The sequence below is a fragment of the Pseudophryne corroboree genome, chromosome 9 (assembly GCF_028390025.1).
Source record: "Pseudophryne corroboree isolate aPseCor3 chromosome 9, aPseCor3.hap2, whole genome shotgun sequence".
In the NCBI taxonomy this organism is placed as follows: domain Eukaryota; kingdom Metazoa; phylum Chordata; class Amphibia; order Anura; family Myobatrachidae; genus Pseudophryne; species Pseudophryne corroboree.
Genome location: NC_086452.1, coordinates 333,604,037 through 333,624,123, shown reverse-complemented (window position 1 = coordinate 333,624,123; position 20,087 = coordinate 333,604,037). Strand labels below are relative to the sequence as shown.

The 20,087-nt window shown below is 43.7% G+C and overlaps 1 protein-coding gene across 3 annotated transcripts in view; it reads right to left on the bottom strand.

The window, feature by feature from the left end:
- The window catches only part of TOM1 (target of myb1 membrane trafficking protein), a 328,587-nt gene that overhangs the window by 138,395 nt on the left and 170,105 nt on the right, over positions 1–20,087 (bottom strand). For all 3 annotated transcript variants that reach the window (XM_063940583.1, XM_063940581.1, XM_063940582.1), the window contains one exon: positions 18,358–18,491. In XM_063940583.1, coding sequence (XP_063796653.1) covers positions 18,358–18,491 — 134 coding nt within the window. The remainder of the gene's footprint in view (positions 1–18,357; positions 18,492–20,087) is intronic.

Genomic DNA, 20,087 nt, shown 5'->3' with positions numbered 1-20,087 from the left:
CCTATCCTCTGGCGGGAAAGGGAACGCCATTAGTATCTTCTTAGGAATTACCAATTTCTTATCAGGGGAAGCCCACGCTTCTTCACACACTTCATTTAATTCATCTGACGGGGGAAAAACTACAGGTAGTTTTTTCTCCCCAAACATAATACCCTTTTTTGTGGTACCTGGATGTAAATCAGAAATATTTAACACCTCTTTCATTGCCTTAACGGGCATTAAATTTGACTCATCGTCGTCGACACTGGTGTCAGTATCCGTGTCGACATCTACTTGTGCCATCTGAGATAGCGGGCGTTTCAGAGCCCCTGATGACTTTTGAGACACCTGGACAGGCACGAGCTGAAGACTCGGCTGTCCCACAGTCGGCATGTCGTCAAATTTTTTATGTAAGGAGTCTATACGTGCACTCATTTCCTGCCATAAACTCATCCACTCAGGTGTCTGCCCCCCAGGGGGTGACATCCCTGCTAAAGGCATCTGGCTCCACATCATTATCCTCCTCAAACATGTCGACACAGCCGTACCGACACACTCCACACACACAGGGAATGCTCAAACAGAGGACAGGACCCACAAAAAGCCCTTTGGGGGGACAGAGTAAGAGTATGCCAGCACACACCAGAGCGCTATATATATACAGGGACTAACTGAGTTATGTCCCTAATAGCTGCTTTTCAATAAAATATATATACTGCCAAATTTAATGCCCCCCCTCTCTTTTCCCTCTTACTGGTACTGTAGATTGCAGGGAAGAGCCAGGGAGCTTCCTTCCAGCAGGAGCTGTGAGGGAAAAATGGCGCCAGTGTGCTGAGGAGATAGGCTCCGCCCCTTTTTCGCGGCCTATTCTCCCGCTTTTTATGGAATTCTGGCAGGGGTATTTACCTCATATATAGCCCCTGGGGCTATATATTGAGGTATTTTAGCCAGCCAAGGTGTTTTTATTGCTGCCTCAGGGAGCCCCCCCCCAGCGCCCTGCACCCTCAGTGACCGGAGTGTGAAGTGTGTGAGAGGAGCAATGGCGCACAGCTGCAGTGCTGTGCGCTACCTTGGTGAAGACAGAGTCTTCATGCCGCCGATTTTCCGGACCATCTTCTTGCTTCTGGCTCTGTAAGGGGGACGGCGGCGCGGCTCCGGGACCGAACATCAAGGCTGGGCCTGCGGTCGATCCCTCTGGAGCTAATGGTGTCCAGTAGCCTAAGAAGCCCAATCCGGCTGCAAGCAGGCGAGTTCACTTTTTCTCCCCTTAGTCCCTCGCTGCAGTGAGCCTGTTGCCAGCAGGTCTCACTGAAAATAAAAAAATCTAAGACTATTACTTTCTAAGAGCTCAGGAGAGCCCCTAGTGTGCATCCAACCTCGGCCGGGCACGAAATCTAACTGGGGCTTGGAGGAGGGTCATAGTGGGAGGAGCCAGTGCACACCAGGTAGTCTAAGATCTTTCTAGAGTGCGCAGCCTCCTTCGGAGCCCGCTATTCCCCATGGTCCTTACGGAGTTCCCAGCATCCACTAGGACGTCAGAGAAAATATTTTTTACCTTTTTTTTTTTTTTTTTAGATGGAATGGTAAAATCCCAGAAAAAAATGGTGTGGGGTCCCCCCTCCAAAGCATAACCAGCCTCGGGCTCTTCGAGCCGGTCCTGGTTCTAAAAATCCGGGGAAAAAGTGGACAGGGAATCCCCCGTATTTTTAAAACCAGCACCGGGCTCTGCGCCTGGTGCTGGTGCAAATAATACGGGGGACAAAAAGAGTAGGGGTCCCCCGTATTTTTTACACCAGCATCGGGCTCCACTAGCTGGACAGATAATGCCACAGCCGGGGGTCACTTTTATACAGCGCCCTGCGGCCGTGTCATTAAATATCCAACTAGTCACCCCTGGCCGGGGTACCCTGGGGGAGTGGGGACCCCTTCAATCAAGGGGTCGTCCCCCCAGCCACCCAAGGGCCAGGGGTGAAGCCCGAGGCTGTCCCCCCCATCCAAGGGCTGCAGATGGGAGGCTGATAGCCTTGAGAAAATGTAAAGAATATTGTTTTTTTCCTGTAGTACTACAAGTCCCAGCAAGCCTCCCCCGCAAGCTGGTACTTGGAGAACCACAAGTACCAGCATGCGGGAGAAAAACGGGCCCGCTGGTACCTGTAGTACTACTGGAAAAAAAATACCCAAATAAAAACAGGAGACACACACCTTGAGAGTAAAACTTTATTACACACCTGCCGACACACACATACTTACCTATGTTGACCCGCCGACTGCCACGTCTCCTAATCCGACGATCCGGGGTACCTGTGAATCAAATTATACTCACCTCAATCCAGTGTCCAGATATAAATCCACGTACTTGGCAAAAAAACAAACCGCATTTACCCGAACCAGCGGACTGAAAGGGGTCCCATGTTTACACACCAGACCCCTTTCCCCGAATGCCGGGACACCACGTGACTGCTGTCACCGAGGTCCCTTCAGCCAATCAGCGAGCGCAACGTCATGGCACTCTGCTGATTGGCTGGACGTCTGAGCTGTCAGACAGCGCCTCGCAAAGCCTCTCCATTATACTCAATGGTGGGAACTTTGCGTCAGCGGTGAGGTCACCCGCGGTCAGCGGCTGACCGCGGGTAACCCCACCGCTGACGGCAAAGTTCCCACCATTGAAAGTAATGGAGGGAGCTGTGCGATGCGCTGTCTGAGGTCACACGCGCATACAGCCAATCAGGTGTACCCCGGCCAGGGGTGACTAGTTGGATATTTAATGCCACGGCCGCAGGGCGCTGTATAAAAGTGACCCCCGGCTGTGGCATTATCTGTCCAGCTAGTGGAGCCCGATGCTGGTGTAAAAATACGGGGGACCCCTACTCTTTTTGTCCCCCGTATTTTTTGCACCAGCGCCAGGCGCAGAGCCCGGTGCTGGTTTTAAAAAGACGGGGGATCCCCTGTCCATTTTTCCCCCGGATTTTTAGAACCAGGACCAGCTCGAAGAGCCCGAGGCTGGTTATGCTTTGGAGGGGGAACCCCACGCCATTTTTTTCTGAGTTTTTTCCCGTTTTTACACGTTTTTAAAAAAACGGAACAAATCCGTCAAATCGGCCGTTTTTCGGCAGCGGGACTGTCGAATCCGTTTTTTATTGCATATGGTCAATTTCGGCACCCACTTGCCGAAATTAGACTGTCGAATTGAAAAACGGCCGATAATTTGCCGCGATTCGCCGCTAATTGCATATACCCCTATAACAGGATAAGAAGGTACACAGATCCCTGTGTTTTCAGATAAATTACAGCCAGCAGGAAGTACACAGATCCCTGTTTTTAAGATAAATTACAGCAGTTCACAGATCCCTGTGTTTAAGAAAAATTATAGCCAGGAGTACAGATCCCTGTGTTTAAGAAAAATTATAGCCAGGAGTACAGATCCCTGTGTTTAAGAAAAATTATAGCCAGGAGTACAGATCCCTGTGTTTAAGAAAAATTATAGCCAGCAGTACAGATCCCTGTGTTTTTAAGATAAATTAAAGCCAGCAGTACAGATCCCTGTGTTTAAGATAAATTACAGCCAGGACTACAGATCTCTGCATTTTTAAGATAAATTACAGCCAGCAGTACATAGATCCCTGCGTTTTTAAGATAAAGTACAGCCAGCAGTACAGATCCCTGCGTTTTTAAGATAAATTACAGCCAGCAGTACAGATCCCTGCGTTTTTAAGATAAATTACAGCCAGCAGTACACAGATCCCTGCGTTTTTAAGATAAATTACAGCCAGCAGTACAGATCTCTCTGTTTTTAAGATAAATTACAGCCAGCAGTACAGATTCCTGCGTTTTTAACATAAATTACAGCCAGCAGTACACAGATCCCTGTGTTTAAGATAAATTACAGCCAGCAGTACAGATCCCTGTGTTTAAGATAAATTACAGCCAGCAGTACACAGATCCCTGTGTTTTTAGGATAAATTACAGCCAGCAGTACACAGATCCCTGTGTTTAAGATAAATTACAGCCAGCAGTACAGATCCCTGTGTTTAAGATAAATTACAGCCAGCAGTACACAGATCCCTGTGTTTTTAGGATAAATTACAGCCAGCAGTACACAGATCCCTGTGTTTAAGATAAATTACAGCCAGCAGTACAGAGCCCTATTTTTAAGATAAATTACAGCCAACAGTACACAGATCCCTGTGTTTAAATTACAGCACAAGATTTCTGTTCATTATGTAACAAAAACCCCTCCAATATTTTTTTATATCAAACAGTGAGATCTCTTTACAGGTCTGCTCACTGTCAGTGTTGAAAAGAAATGGTCAGCGCGCTCTGGGGGTGTGAATAAAAGGGATAAAGAAGATGGAGAGGGGTATCTTAGTTCTACTGTGGGATTTGTCGTTAATATGTGTGTTCACTGGGTATAAATGACAGTTGTGAGACAGAATGGGTTGTGTAAATTTATTGATAGTTTATAAATGTAAGTCCCTCTTCAGGTGTATCATGCGGACCACGCTTTCTGAGTGTACCCTCCTGAATGGTACACTTGTGCTTAGACCCTCACAGTCAATATGTCCAATTACCACTATCAGGTGTATCTTGCAGACCACCCTTTATTTGTACACCCTCCTATTGGTATACTCTACTCAGAAGGACCCCAGCTGGGGTTAATGTCAGGATTATTATTGGTAATCCTAGAAAAAGGCACTTATGCTGAAACGCGTTGGAGACCTGACATACACCCCAATACAGACGTTTACTCCTATACTACAGATACCCTTCCCCGGCCGGAGAAGGGGAACACACGGATCCTGCCAATACATCGTCCGCTCACGTGACTTTGCACGTGACGCCGGCACCAAGAAGTAGCAGACGGGACCTGTAAGCAGGAGAAAGATAACAGCGCCTGTGACTGAGACGGGGACCGGAGCTACAGCCAAGACCCACGGAGGCAGCGCAGGACGGGACTGCAGACACCGGCGGCAGGCGCGCCAGCTTGCCCCTGGCGGTGAGACCTACACAGCCCCGCACCCGCCACCTCCAGCTGAGTACACCCGCCAGAGTCTGACAGGCGGGACGCCGCAAACTGTCCCACTCACTAAGCAAACAGAGACCAAACAGAAGCACATAGGCACACCACACCTATGGTAAAGGTGACCCATACCAGGGTACACCTGACATTAACCCCAGCTGGGTTCCATCTGAGTGGAGTATACCAATAGGAGGGTATACAAATAAAGGGTGGTCTGCAAGATACACTCGATAGTGGTAATTGGACATATTGACTGTGAGGGTCTAAGCACAAGTGTACCATTTAGGAGGGTACACTCAGAAAGCGTGATCTGCATGATACACCTGAAGAGGGACTTACAATTATAAACTATCAATAAATTTACACAACCCATTCTGTCTCACAACTGTCATTTATACCCAGTGAACACACATATTAACGACAAATCCCACAGTAGAACTAAGATACCCCTCTCCCCCTTCTTTATCCCTTTTATTCACCCCCCGAGAGCGCGCTGACCATTTGTTTTCAATTATCTGCAAAAGGAGGAGCAGCGCTAACCTCAACTTCTCCCAGTGAGCGCTATCTCTCTCCATTCTAAAATACTTCACCGTCAGTGTTAACAGCAAATGGCGGGCAGTAAGGAAAGCTGACGCAGGGACACTACGGAGACATGTGAGATCAAAATCCAATAGGCTGGCGCTGGACCACATGACCGGGACAGTGGCCAATAGAAACCACCCGCCCTGACTTCCAATCATGGCCCAGGCCTGCCAATTTAGCCGTTTCCGGAGGTGGAGGGGGAGTGTTGGAGGCAGAGGGGGAGTGTCTGACACACATCACGGCTACAGATGGGAGTGTGTTATTATTATTATATACATCAACGTATATAATAATAATAATGACACACTACTCATCGCTGTCAGCTGCAGCACCACACTGCGCACACCTGCGGCAGCACAAGGGTTAACCACCCTTTCGTTGCAGCTGCGGCATACATGTACATGGGGGTGACAGTTACCCGGCACACTGCCGCTACATCTGCTCCCCGGCTTTACTGCTCACCGCCGCTGCCTCTGCTCCCTGGCTCTCCTGCACACCTCGCCGCTGCCTCTGCCCTCTGGCTCTCCTAAACATCGCCGCTGCCTTGGTCCCCGGCTCTCCCGCTCCCGTCGCTGCTGCCTCGGCTCCACGGCTCTCTGCTGCACCTCGTCGCTGCTGCTGCCTTGGCTCCCCGGCTCCCCCTGCTACAGCGCGTATGGGTTTGTCTGGACGGGCGGCTGTGTGTGGACAGGCAGATGATCGCGATTGACTGTTTGGCCACCACTGCTGTAAGGTTATACTTGCCTCTTGAGAAACTAGTAAGCCTGATTTGAAGAATCTGTGAGGTGGGAGCTCCTGGAACTCCAGTCTGTAGCCCTGGGATATAAGGTCTATGACCCAGGAATCCTGGCACAATCTTGTCCACATATGACTGAAGAATTTTAGCCAGGCTCCCACTCGACAGTCTTCCAGGCATCGCAGTCCACTGTCATGCGGAAGGTTTTGAGGAAGCAGAGCCTGCACTCTGTTCCTGTGAACCGGCAGTAGCTGGTTTCCGTGGTTTACCTCTAGCACCTCTGGCGAAGGCAGAGGAACCTCTGGCCTTGCCCCTAAACTTGGCCATCCGAAAGGACTGTAAGCTGGATCCTGAATAAGCCTTCCTAGCTGGGGGAGCTGCAGAAGGTAGGTATGTGGACTTACCCGCAGTAGCTTTGAAGATCCATTTGTCTAGTTCATCTCCAAATAAGGCCTCACCTGTGAAAGGTAGGCTTTCCACGCCTTTCCTGGAGTCCGCATCCGCAATCCACTGGCGTAGCCATAAACCCCTGTATGCAGACACTGCCATAGCTGTAGTGCGTGCATTAAGCAAGCCTATTTCTTTTATGGCTTCCACCATAAAAGTTCTGTAAAGCTGTATACAAAAATTTGAGCGTATCATCAATTTTGCGATCAGTCGCGTCTTTTAGGGAGGATGCACCCGGGACAGGCAATACAATTTTCCATGAGAGCCTGGAGACCGATGCATCCACTACCGGTGGATTCTCCCATTTTTTCCTATCCTCAGGAGGAAAAGGAAAAGATGATAACAACCGTTTAAGGATTTGACATTTCTTATCTGGATTAACCCACGGTTCTTCAAACAGGGTATTTAGTTCCTTTGACATAGAGTCAGTGGCTGAGGATTTCTTCTTTATATTAAAATAAGATAACTCACTCTCCTCTGTCACCTTATCAGGGATATTCAGAACTTTTCTAATAGCTTCTATGAGAACCTCTATTCCCTGCGACAGAGTAACCTCCCCCACCTCTGAGTCCACCTCACCCTCCTCCATTTCTGACCCCTCATCATCAGAGTCAGACTGTAGGATATGGGCCAAAGTAAATTTTTGCGGACAAATGGCAGGGGACTGAGACGCTGATTTGGGTACTGAGTCCTTATTCATAAACTCAGTCATAGACTGTCTTAAGTATTGCATCTCTTTCTCATTCCAAGATAACTTAGTAGAAATAGAGGAAATCATTCCCCTAATGGAGTTTAGCCATGCTGGTTCTGCCCCACTAGCCTGGGAAGGGATACTAAACTGAGTACACACTAGTGAACCCCCTGGAGAAGAGGAACACTGCACCTTACATGAAACACACTCTTTGCATGACATACTCTAACAGTGGCAGTACACAGACACACACACACACAGGAAAAGGTTAATTACACAATTAACCCACAAAGGGACCTTCCAGGGAGACACAGAGAGAGTATGGAACCAGTACATTGTGTCCTAATTGCTAATGCCAAGCTTAGCCGGGTCGCAGACTAAGTACCTAGATTAGGGACTTAGTACACTAATAATCGCTCCCCCCTGCTATGATCCCCTGGTACCGCTGAGGCAATCTGGAGTCTCTCCGGAGGAGCTGCGCGTCCCTGTCAGTCAGCATCTGTGTCAGCAGCAGTAGGGAAAATGGCACCTGTGAGCTGCTGGATCCGCTCATAGTATTAACGCGCGGTCATCCCGCTCTTCTTTATACTGGCTGTATGTGTCTATGTGCATAAAATGGAGACAGACTCCTATTATGGCTTTGTTGCCAGTCTGGGTACTGTGTCCGCTGTTCAGCGTCTGTGTCTGTACACAGTCAGGAGACGCAGTCCGCCCCGTTTAGAAGCCGTGCGTCTCCGTACCCTCATGCCGCCATAATGTTCGGCGACCCGCTAACCGGGACGCCGGCTTAGTACTCACCACTCTTCATTATTCTGGCTCTGTTAGGCGTGCTGCGGGAATGTACGCTCGCCGTGGTGGGGCTTTCGAATAGTTCCCTCAGGAGCTAGCGTCCTGTCAGCGGGTCTGGGACTCCAGGTCGACAACAAAAAGGTCGACGCCAATTGGTCAACACACCTTAGGTCGACATGGACAAAAGGTCGACATGGAAAAAGATCGACGTGAGTTTATTTTTTTGTGTCGTTTTCTTCGTAGAGTGACCGGGAACCCCAATTAGTGCACCGTGTCCCCTCGGGCGTTCCAATCGTAGTCCATGTGGATCGTTAAGTATGAAAAGGTTCCAAAAAAGAAAAAAAATTGTGAAAAACTCATGTCGACCTTTTTCCATGTCGACCCTGTTCATGTCGACCCTTTGTCCAGGTCGACAATTTGTCCATGTCGACCTAAGGTGTGTCGACCAATTGGCGTCGACCTTTGGTGTGTCGACCTGGAGTCCAGATACCCTGTCAGCGGGGAACGGGACCATTAACCCTGAGAGAAGTTTGGCCGTTCTACCCCCTAAGTTCCACGAAGCAGGCAGGCTGGTTCCATCCAGTCCTGACTGAACATAAACTTAGAAAATAAATGCAGAAAACTCTTCAGGAGCTTCCAGAGACGTGATGAGCTACTCCGGGCACATTGTCTAAACGGAGTCTGGTAGGAGGGGCATACATGCACACATGCATTATCTGAACATTTCAGGACTGTCCACCAGAGTAATACTTCAGCTATTAGACAGCTTTGCGGTATTAAAAATGAAAGGAAATTGGAGATGTAAAAATATACCTGGTCAATTGGCGAAAAAGGAGATGCAATTGATCTATGAATTTGGTACGTTGAAACCGGGAGGTATCAACTCCGATTTTGAGGTTAAATGGTTTTTATAAATTTAAAAAAAATACCTTTTACCCCGCTTATCTAATCTGCAGCCCTCCTTTAATAACTTCACATATTTTATATTTTAAGATGTATGAACAAAGTTTTTATTTAAATTATATATAGATTATATTTAAATGTCATTTATTTGCTTATTTAAGATGGTTACATGTAATTTTATCCTGGTTGATGACTCACTTTCTGTCTAATATTAAAATATCCTTTGTAGGTAAATGTAAACAATCAGAATTTACCACTGACGTCACCGGAAGTGACGTTACGCTTTGAAACCTATCGGATCCCTAATTACTATTAAAAGGACATTTTAAAGATGAAATCTTTAATGGTGGATTTAGGAGAACCACACAGTGGGATATCTAAATGAGTGTATGATACATTCACACGCGCTACGCGGCGCCGGAGTTAGCGGTGATGGACAGAGGCACCGGTCTCCATAGCAACGGAAACCGGAAGTGACGTTACGCCGTGTAGCGCCGGAGCTCGGACTAGAAGGAAATACAAACTGGGCGCCATGACAACAAGCCCGCCCATTATAGTATTCTCAGATTAGGATTGGAGCTTCCATGACGATAGGGACGCCTACAGCAGAGGACCATGGGACTGGTAGTTTTTTCATGTATAGGGTCCAGCTGGGCGATTAGGATTCCCATTGGTGCTGCATGTATTTAAATAGCAGTCTGAATGAGGAGGTCAGCATTCAGACTTTTTGAACCTTGACAAAGACCCCAGCTCGGGGTGGAAACGCGTTGGTTACCTTCTGACAAGCCTAAGGACGGACTTAAGGACCAGTATCCAGTAAGACCTAACGTGTGTGTGGTGGGACTATCCGGAAATCCCTATACCATCTTCCATGCGCTTTTAGAACTGTCTAACAACAGTTCTGAGTGATCTGGTAATTAGCCTGTCTTTCCTTTGCTGCTTGCAGTGATCTGTGCAATATCTGACCTTTTGTATTTTAAAGATGTGTGTTATATATGTATGCTATTAAAATGGTATTTCACTATATGCACTTTATATTTATATTTTTATGATACTTCAATACGAGTGACGGAAGCCTGTGAAATAAGCACCAGCAGGAATAAGAAGCGCTAGTTAAGTCTCAGTCTCTATAATTTTACTGTTGTGCACTGTGTTGGTGAGGGGTGAAAGAAACCTCTAGGAGGCTTTGAGACATTACCAGCTGCTAAAAGTATTGCGCACAAACTATTCCTAATTTTCTCAGTATCACTATTTGTTTTTCCTTCTTTGTGAATAGATTGTGCTGCACAGTATGTTCAAATTAAGAGATAATCGGAAATCCACATTCGATTACGTGTTTAGAGAGGAAGGGGATTCCACAGTGCTTATAGATGAAAATTTGGAAGGATTGATGAAAAAAATGGAGGGGGTCCTATTAAGGGAAAGCAGAATCTGGTGGGAGACCGTCACACTGGAAAGATACCTCTCCCACCAGATTATCCCTAGAGGACTACTCATTCAGAAAAATGCTACATTTTCCTCTTCCAATGAGACTTTTTCATCAGAATGGAAAAATATATTGAAAACATGCTCGTTTTCTTTGATGAATTTAATTATTATGGATAGGAAGCAAGAATTAGTAAAATTGGAGTCAGAAATTGCCAATTATAGGACTTTAATGAATCCATTTAAAGATCTACAGGAATTTAAGGAGCTGGAAAAAAGGATAGAAAACAGTCTGAAAAAGAATGAGAAAATACTTATAGAAAGAAAAGTTAGAAAATTCAATAGAGATAAGAAATGTGAGTTATCAGGAGACCAGGAACAGAATACAGAAGGAGAGGAGGATGATGAAGTTGAAGAGAGGGGGTTAGAGAGGTCACCTCAGATACACACCCAATTATTTAATAAGAGGAGAACGAACTATCCCGAACAAGAAAGGAGGGGATTAAATTGGGGGAGAGGATATCCTGTCAAAAATTATAAGAATTATTCAAGGCAGGATAATAATCAGAGAATGAGAACACCTCAATATAGAGAAAATAGACCAAGGGATTTTAAGGAGGATAAAAGGGAATGGAGACCAAAAAACTATACCAATAGGAGGGACTGGTCTAGAAATAGAAATGACAATTACAACGGAGAAGTTGAAAGGAGAAGAAATACCCCGATCAGAACTGGTATACAGAATAGATATAGATTACTGGAGGAACAACCACAGTCCCCGGTTCCTTTTTTATCCAGAGAGAGGAATCAGAGGTACCCAAGGTAAGAAAGAGAGGAACTAGAGGGGGGAAACTGAAAAAGAAGATATCCAAGAAGAAAAAGACAAAAATTAGAAACAGAAGAGGAGGGAAATTACCCAGGAACATGGAAGAAATACCCGTCACAGAAACGAAAGTCAAGATTTTAATTTAAGTACTCATACCCTGGCAAGAGAGGAGATTTCACTCCTAGAAAAAAGGCCTGAAATACGCACCTGCGCTTCCTTTAAATAAATTCAGTACATTTGTAGATTTGCACAAATTTGTTAGAAAAATCTGCATTAAGAAATTCTTTTTAATGAAAGAAGACGGTGCTCCATTGAGTTTACCAGCAGCCACAGATACCCCTTTTAAACCAAAATCTGTTTTTAATCCACTGCATGTAAAAGGCAATTTTATAGAAACTTTTCTAAAACTTGTGTCGGACGACATTCAAACGATGGAAACGAAAGTCTCCAGGCCGAATCTGACATTCAAGGAACGAGGAGCATTAAAAAACTTAAGTACAAATGAGGATCTGGTGATCAAACCTACCGATAAGGGGGGAGGGGTGGTCATTATGACAAGGGAGGACTACGAAAATGAGGTACTTAGACAATTAGGGGATGGGATCACGTACTGTAAATTGAGATCAGACCCCACCGAAAAAATCCAAAAAGCCCTAACCAAATTAGTGGTGGAGTATCATTGGAAGGGAACCCTGAAAGAAAGAGAAATGAAATTTATTTGTATCACAGAACCTACTATACCGGTAATATATGTCCTACCGAAGATCCATAAGGACCCGGTGAAACCCCCAGGACGCCCAATTGTGTCAGGGATAGATTCGATCACCTCAAACCTGTCAGAATTTATCGATTATTTCTTACAACCGTTGGTTTCGAAAAGTAAGGCACACCTGAAAGATACAAGAGATTTCTTGAAGTTGATGAGCGATTTACAATGGGAGGAGGGAATGATACTAGTCACGGCAGACGTCCGATCATTATACACGATTATAGAGCACAGTGTAGGCCTGAAGTCAATACAAATGGTCCTTAATAACAGCGGACTGGAAAAGGACCTTCAGGAATTCATATACCAGTGGGTTAATTTTATTCTAGAGAACAATTACTTCTCCTTTAAGGGTATTTTTTATCTCCAATGTGTAGGCACGGCGATGGGCACCAGGTTCGCTCCAAGTTATGCTAACATCTTCATGGGGCAGTGGGAGGAGGAGAATATCTGGAACCACTGTCCCTTCGGAGTGAACCTGGTTCTGTGGAGACGTTACATCGACGATGTCTTCTTTGTGTGGAAAGGGGGAGAAACCTTGCTAGATGAGTTTTTTACATACCTTAATGGTAATGATTTGAATATTTTTTTCACTTTTGAGAAGAGTTCTAGCATTATTAATTTTCTTGATGTGACAGTATATGTAGAGAATGGAAAGTTAAACACCATGAATTTCAAAAAACCTACTGACTCCGGGGCCTATATCAACGCAAAGAGTTGCCATCACCCAGACTGGCTGGGTTCAATTCTTGGGGGCCTATTTAGGCGGCTCAAAAGGAACTGCACCCAAGAAGAGAAATACGTGGTACAGGCAGAAGAAATGCAACTCAGATTTGAGGCATCTGGCTATAATAAAGAAAAAGTTGCAGATGCCAAGAATAGAGTAGCAGGAATAGATCGAGAACTTCTGTTACAATCTAAGAACAGTGCTGAAAAGAAAAATAATTCTAATTTTGAATGGGCTTTTATAACCTCATATAATAGTCAGTATAGGAGTATTGAGAAAACCCTGGTCAAACATTGGGGGATACATAAAAAGGACCCGATAATTGGGGAATTGGTCACAAATAAGCCCAAGTGTATTTTTAGAAAAGCACCAAATTTAAAAACCAGCCTCGTTAAAAGTGCCCATCCTCTGAAAAAAGCCATGAGTACAATAAAATCAAAAGGTTTTTTTCGTTGTGGCCTCTGTTTAGGGTGTAGAGGAATCCAGTCAAAGACTAGTAAAATTACGGAGGTCACCATCAACAAACGAGACTGGAAAATAACGGACTTTATTACATGCAACTCTTCTAATGTTATTTATGCGATAGAATGCACATGCGGCCTTTGGTATAGAGGCCGCACTTCGAGAGCATTGAAAATCCGTATTAGCGAGCACCTGAGAAACATTGGAAATGGCCTGAGTACACATGCATTATCTGAACATTTCAGGACTGTCCACCAGAGTAATACTTCAGCTATTAGACAGTTTTGCGGTATTAAACATGTGAAAGGAAATTGGAGATGTAAAAATATACCTGGTCAATTGGCAAAAAAGGAGATGCAATTGATCTATGAATTTGGTACGTTAAAACTGGGAGGTATCAACTCCGATTTTGAGGTTAAATGTTTTTTATAAATTTAAAAAAAATACCTTTTACCCCGCTTATCTAATCTGCAGCCCTCCTTTAATAACTTCACATATTTTATATTTTAAGATGTATGAACAAAGTTTTTATTTACATTATATATAGATTTTATTTAAATGTCATTTATTTGCTTATTTAAGATGGTTACATGTAATTTTATCCTGGTTGATGACTCACTTTCTGTCTAATATTAAAATATCCTTTGTAGGTAAATGTAAACAATCAGAATTTACCACTGACGTCACCGGAAGTGACGTTACGCTTTGAAACCTATCGGATCCCTAATTACTATCAAAAGGACATTTTAAAGATTAAATCTTTAATGGTGGATTTAGGAGAACCACACAGTGGGATATCTAAATGAGTGTATGATACATTCACACGCGCTACGCGGCGCCGGAGTTAGCGGTGATGGACAGAGGCACCGGTCTCCATAGCAACGGAAACCGGAAGTGACGTTACGCCGTGTAGCGCCGGAGCTCGGACTAGAAGGAAATACAAACTGGGCGCCATGACAACGAGCCCCCCCATTATAGGATTCTCAGATTAGGATTGGAGCTTCCATGACGATAGGGACGCCTACAGCAGAGGACCATGGGACTGGTAGTTTTTTCATGTATAGGGTCCAGCTGGGCGATTAGGATTCCCATTGGTGCTGCATGTATTTAAATAGCAGTCTGAATGAGGAGGTCAGCATTCAGACTTTTTGAACCTTGACAAAGACCCCAGCTCGGGGTGGAAACGCGTTGGTTACCTTCTGACAAGCCTAAGGACGGACTTAAGGACCAGTATCCAGTAAGACCTAACGTGTGTGTGGTGGGACTATCCGGAAATCCCTATACCATCTTCCATGCGCTTTTAGAACAGTCTAACAACAGTTCTGAGTGATCTGGTAATTAGCCTGTCTTTCCTTTGCTGCTTGCAGTGATCTGTGCAATATCTGACCTTTTGTATTTTAAAGATGTGTGTTATATATGTATGCTATTAAAATGGTATTTCACTATATGCACTTTATATTTATATTTTTATGATACTTCAATACGAGTGACGGAAGCCTGTGAAATAAGCACCAGCAGGAATAAGAAGCGCTAGTTAAGTCTCAGTCTCTATAATTTTACTGTTGTGCACTGTGTTGGTGAGGGGTGAAAGAAACCTCTAGGAGGCTTTGAGACATTACCAGCTGCTAAAAGTATTGCGCACAAACTATTCCTAATTTTCTCAGTATCACTCCGGGCACATTGTCTAAACGGAGTCTGGTAGGAGGGGCATAGAGGGAGGAGCCAGCACACCTAATCAAACTTCTATAATGCCCATGGCTCCTAGTGGACCCGTCTATACCCCATGGTACTAAATGGATTCCCAGTATCACCTAGGACATAAGAGAAAGTCATTATTTGCGGGTGAACAGCACAGGTCCTACCAGCAGGTGATAACTGTCACAGGCACTAGTTGGCTGTTTGTAAATGATCCCCTGACATAAACGGTGCTGTAGTCATCACTAAGTTTATGCTTTTGTGAATGTGTTGAAGCAAAGCATACAAGAAGCACAGAGCTTTTTTTGCTGTATTGGAGAGGTCTTTGTAATATAATTGAGGTTTAGTAGCAAAAGTGATTGTTGCACATATCAATATTTTGCAGGATGGACATAAGTGGGAACTTAAGGGTCTGCCTTGTGTGCCTGTCATAAACTAGACATACTGTATATCTCTGCATCAGGTCCATGTATTGCAATGCATACAATTTAACTTTTACATAACACCACTAAAATATTGGATAAACTCATATATGGTAATTAGTGGATAGTGACAGTTCTTTTAAGTGTGCTCCAGCAAGAGTTTTTCTTTTTGTGTCTTTGCATTCCTCTCTATGAGTACATACAACTTTTGGAAGAACGACCAACATACTTATATATAGTACTGTATAAGTGAACCCTAACAACCCTCTAGATCAGTGGTTACCAAACTCTGTTACAGTTTTAGAGATATCCATGGCTCAGCGCAGATGGTTAAATCAAGTTAACCAAGGTACTAATTATGTAAGTCACCCGTAGCCAAGCATGGTATACGTTACCATGGTACTGTACCTCTGCTCTAGGTAGCTGGCTACATTTAAAATATAATTACTGGTTATTTCATATTTTTTCCTCTGCAGAATCAACTCAAACCCCACTACACTATTCAAATTCAAGGAATAAGGACCTCTTTCTTACATGTTCCTTAAAAGAACAATTAAACCTGAAAAATTGATCACTACCTTCTATGAAAAAGCCAGGGGTGTAATTCCCAGAGGCAATGGAGATCTCCTAAAGGGGCACCTGTATGTATGAGATGTGGTGAATATGCCGGCATACCGGCAGTCGAAATACCGACGCCGGAATCTCAACAACTATTGGAATCCCGACGTCGGCACTCCGAAAAGGGGCAGGAGACTGACACCGGCATCCCAACCATTGCAACAGCCGGCGGGTTAGGCTTAGGGATGGGAAGGTTGGAGGGGGGGGTTAGGTTTAGTCTCCACCCTGGGAGTTAGGGCTAGGCACACCAGAGGAAGGGGGGGCTAGGTTTAGGCATCTGGGATGTGGAATTAGGTTTAGGCACCTCCGGGGGCTGGATAGGGTCAGGCACTAAGGGGGGAAGGTTAGGTTTTGGGCTGCAGGACTAGAGGGTTATGGTTAGGGGGGTAGAGTAGATGGGGAAATACCCTGAACTCACCCCTGTCAGGATTTCTTTCTTCGGGATCCCAGCGTTGGTATTATTCACGCCGAGATCCCATGCGCCGGCAATTAATCCTGATTCCACATGTACAGCAGCACCTGTGTGGTTCACAGTAGGATCCAAGTGTGACAAGATATTCTGCTTGAGGGTTTTGAATCATTTTAACAATATTTTAGTCCACAGTGGAGTAATTACCAGATTTGCAATAATTGCTTTCCACACAGAGCTATATGACCAGGTGATCAGTCATACAGATGGTGCAATGGTTAGCATTACTGTGTGTGGTTTGTATATTCTCCCTATACTTGAGTGGCTTTCCTCAGTGGATTCCTCCAACAATCCAAAAATATACTGGTAGGTTAATTGGCTCCAAACTAAATTAGCCCTAGTGTGAATGTGTGTGCATGTACATGTGGTAGGGAATATAGACTGTAAGCTCTACTGGGGTAGGGACTGATGTGAATGGGCAAATATTCTCTGTAAAGCGCTGCGGAAAATGTGCGTGCTATATAAATAACTGGTAATAAATAATAGAATAAAAAATTTGAAAATGACAGCGGCAAGTGACCTTCCTTTTGACATTCAGAGCTGTTAACAAGTCTCCATCCCATTTGCATGCTGGAGTATCTGGCATTAGAAGTGGAAAAAACTATATAGCTGATATCTATGCGTCCATCCTTGCATCACTTTGAAACCTTTTGGACTACTAACCTGAATGTATTTTGGCCAGTATTTGTTCTTCCTATTATCAATGTCTTTTTATTATTATTATTTCTATGAACAACTTAAAACTAAAATATTTCTGGAATAACAAGAGAGACTCATAGTTTTATTATATGCTCCTAGTAAGTGACCTTGTATTAAAAATTGCAGTACTAAGACTTTATAAAGTATGCCTTTGTAATAATGTAATTATGGCTAAAATGAGCAATCTATTGTGAGGTTAATGAATGTGGATTGGAGTGTGAATGAAACAGTTTACGCAACAGTCTCTATGATTTCCAAAATGACATGGCGACAGGGTGATAAGAACGCAATTTGGCATTTTAAATATTTTCAACTCAACCGGCATTACCTTATCTTATACAAAATAAAGAATAACTGGTATTCAGAAAGGCACGTAGAACAAAAGACGTTTCAAAATAAAAATGGAATCATTTGAATTACAATAAATTGCAAATTAGTTCCTGGGAATAAAGGGACAAAAGCAAATACTGTATGAAGTGTCCTTAAAACGCTTTATTTGTAATATATTTATTTTCTTGTTCATTATTCAAATCGCTGCAAGTGTAGCAAATATAAAGCGCCATCAATCAGCACAGCAGGCACACAAATCTCTGCCTGCATCTATCAAATCTGGCACATAAGAAAACATGTTAATACATTAAAACATCGGGAGCGAAAAACGTCTGTTGTGCTGACAGTACTATAGATTTGCTGCGCTTTCAGCGATTTGAATGTTTCATCATGTCTATCCTGTATTTTTGGGGGGAAATCAAATTGGCCGCCCCCCCAAAAAAAAACTATACCTGCGTGTTTTCGGGAGAAACAGCCTCGTTTTCAGTCATAGGCAGGAGAAACATAATCCCCGATAAACCACAGCTTGCGCTGGCTTATCGGGGATAACTGAATAGCCCTGGGTGTGGCAAGTACATGCAGTCACTGACCGCGGGTAATTGAATTCCCCCCTTAATCTTACAAATAATGGTAAACTTAATATATTTATCCTAATATAAGTGGATGATTTGGTTGTTCTATAGGTCAAAGTTGTGCAAGAAACTTTCTACAAAATCTGTCCTTTCGAATACAGAATTGTTATTATTAATCGGGCCCAAGATGCGTAGTAATTACCTCTCATGACGAAGGAAAACATTGTTAAGGTTGTCGTTCACTATTAGAAGCTCTTCTGTGAGTTGCTCATGGGTCACGCGAGGTATAAGGTCCAGGACTCTCTGCTGCATGGATCGGCATGTACTGTTCAATTCCTGGGAACAAAACAAGAAAGGCTCGCTGAGCGTACAGTGACAGGAATTAATGTGGCCCATTAACATAGCACAGCAAAGGAAATTGGTCTCTCAAGGACTGGTAAATAGTATATCCACACAGTGTATCTACTATGTAACCGGACACGTTGCAAAACACAAATATTAACTCCTTCATAAATGTTTATACTCGCTAAATAAGGTCATTTTTTTTCTGAAACTTTACAAAAAGTTACCAAAGCTAACAGGTTGAAAGTAATAAATATTAACTACCCACCCTATATGATTACATCACTTAATGTTATTGCATTGTAGTCTAGAGTATGCTGCTTTTAAGTTGAAATACATGCAGTGACATCTGCAGCTAATACTCAGGCACTTCCCCATATTTTACATTGTAGTGGCATCAATAACTATAACTAAAATTATGCAACCGCTTCCAATAATAGCATTACAATCTCTGTTCTGTTTGAATACTCACTATATTTTGACACACATTTTATATATATATATATATGAAACGAAATAGAGGAGATGGCGCCAAGGGAGTTATATCAACGCCCTACCTAAAAACGGACCCTTACAGTACTCTCCGGATAAATTACGTCAGATAACAAATACTAACATAAAAATTTATTAAAACAACATATAAACCCGACACAAATGTTCATAAGTATACAGAGTTGATACATTTACATTTGTCGCACAATTTGAACAATCAGTTTGTAGTGATGAGGAAAAAGCGTAGATATATCACTACGATTTCCTCCTTCTCCTTATTGTAGATTCGGAGGTAACATCAGATAATAGATAGATAAATAACCCAACGCGTTTCGTCTTGTTCCAAGACTTCATCAGGGGTAAAATCTCTTCATTTCAGAACATATTGTCAGCACATAAAAGGTCATTCAAAGATGTATGAACAACGTTTCAATATTTCAATGGGACTTGATTGATACAGCGAGGACCATACCTCATATATCATCAGCTTGAGTCTGACATTCAGATATTCGAATATGGGGAAGATTCATATGTGTATAGAATCTAACTGGTTCGCAAGCATAAGGAACCTCGTCGGTCAGCAGCTTGAACCTGACACTCAGAGACTCAGGAGTGAAGGCAATTCAAATGGGTATAATGTCTAACCAATTTAGAACACGTGGTAGACCCTCCAGTGGTGCAGTGCTGACAGCCAAGTCTCTGTATAATGAGGCAGCCAAGTCTCTGTATATATATATATATATATTTATTTATTAATTATATATGCCCATACACACACACATATACATACAAACACACATACACACACACACACACACACATACACAGGTAAATAGGGATGTTGTGAATATCCTGGCTCTCAGAGTGGTCTATTCAGGAAGCAGTGAAAACTGTGGAGAAGTGAACCAGTGGAGAAGTTGCCCATGGTAACCAATCACAACTGAAGTGACATTTATCATTTGCATACTATATAACTGTATGGAGCAGCTGATTGGTTGCCATGGGCAACTTCTCCACAGGCTTGCTTATCCACTCTTTTCACTGCTTCATGAAAAAAACCCCAGAATGCAGACTGTGGCATCCTGACGTTCAGAATCC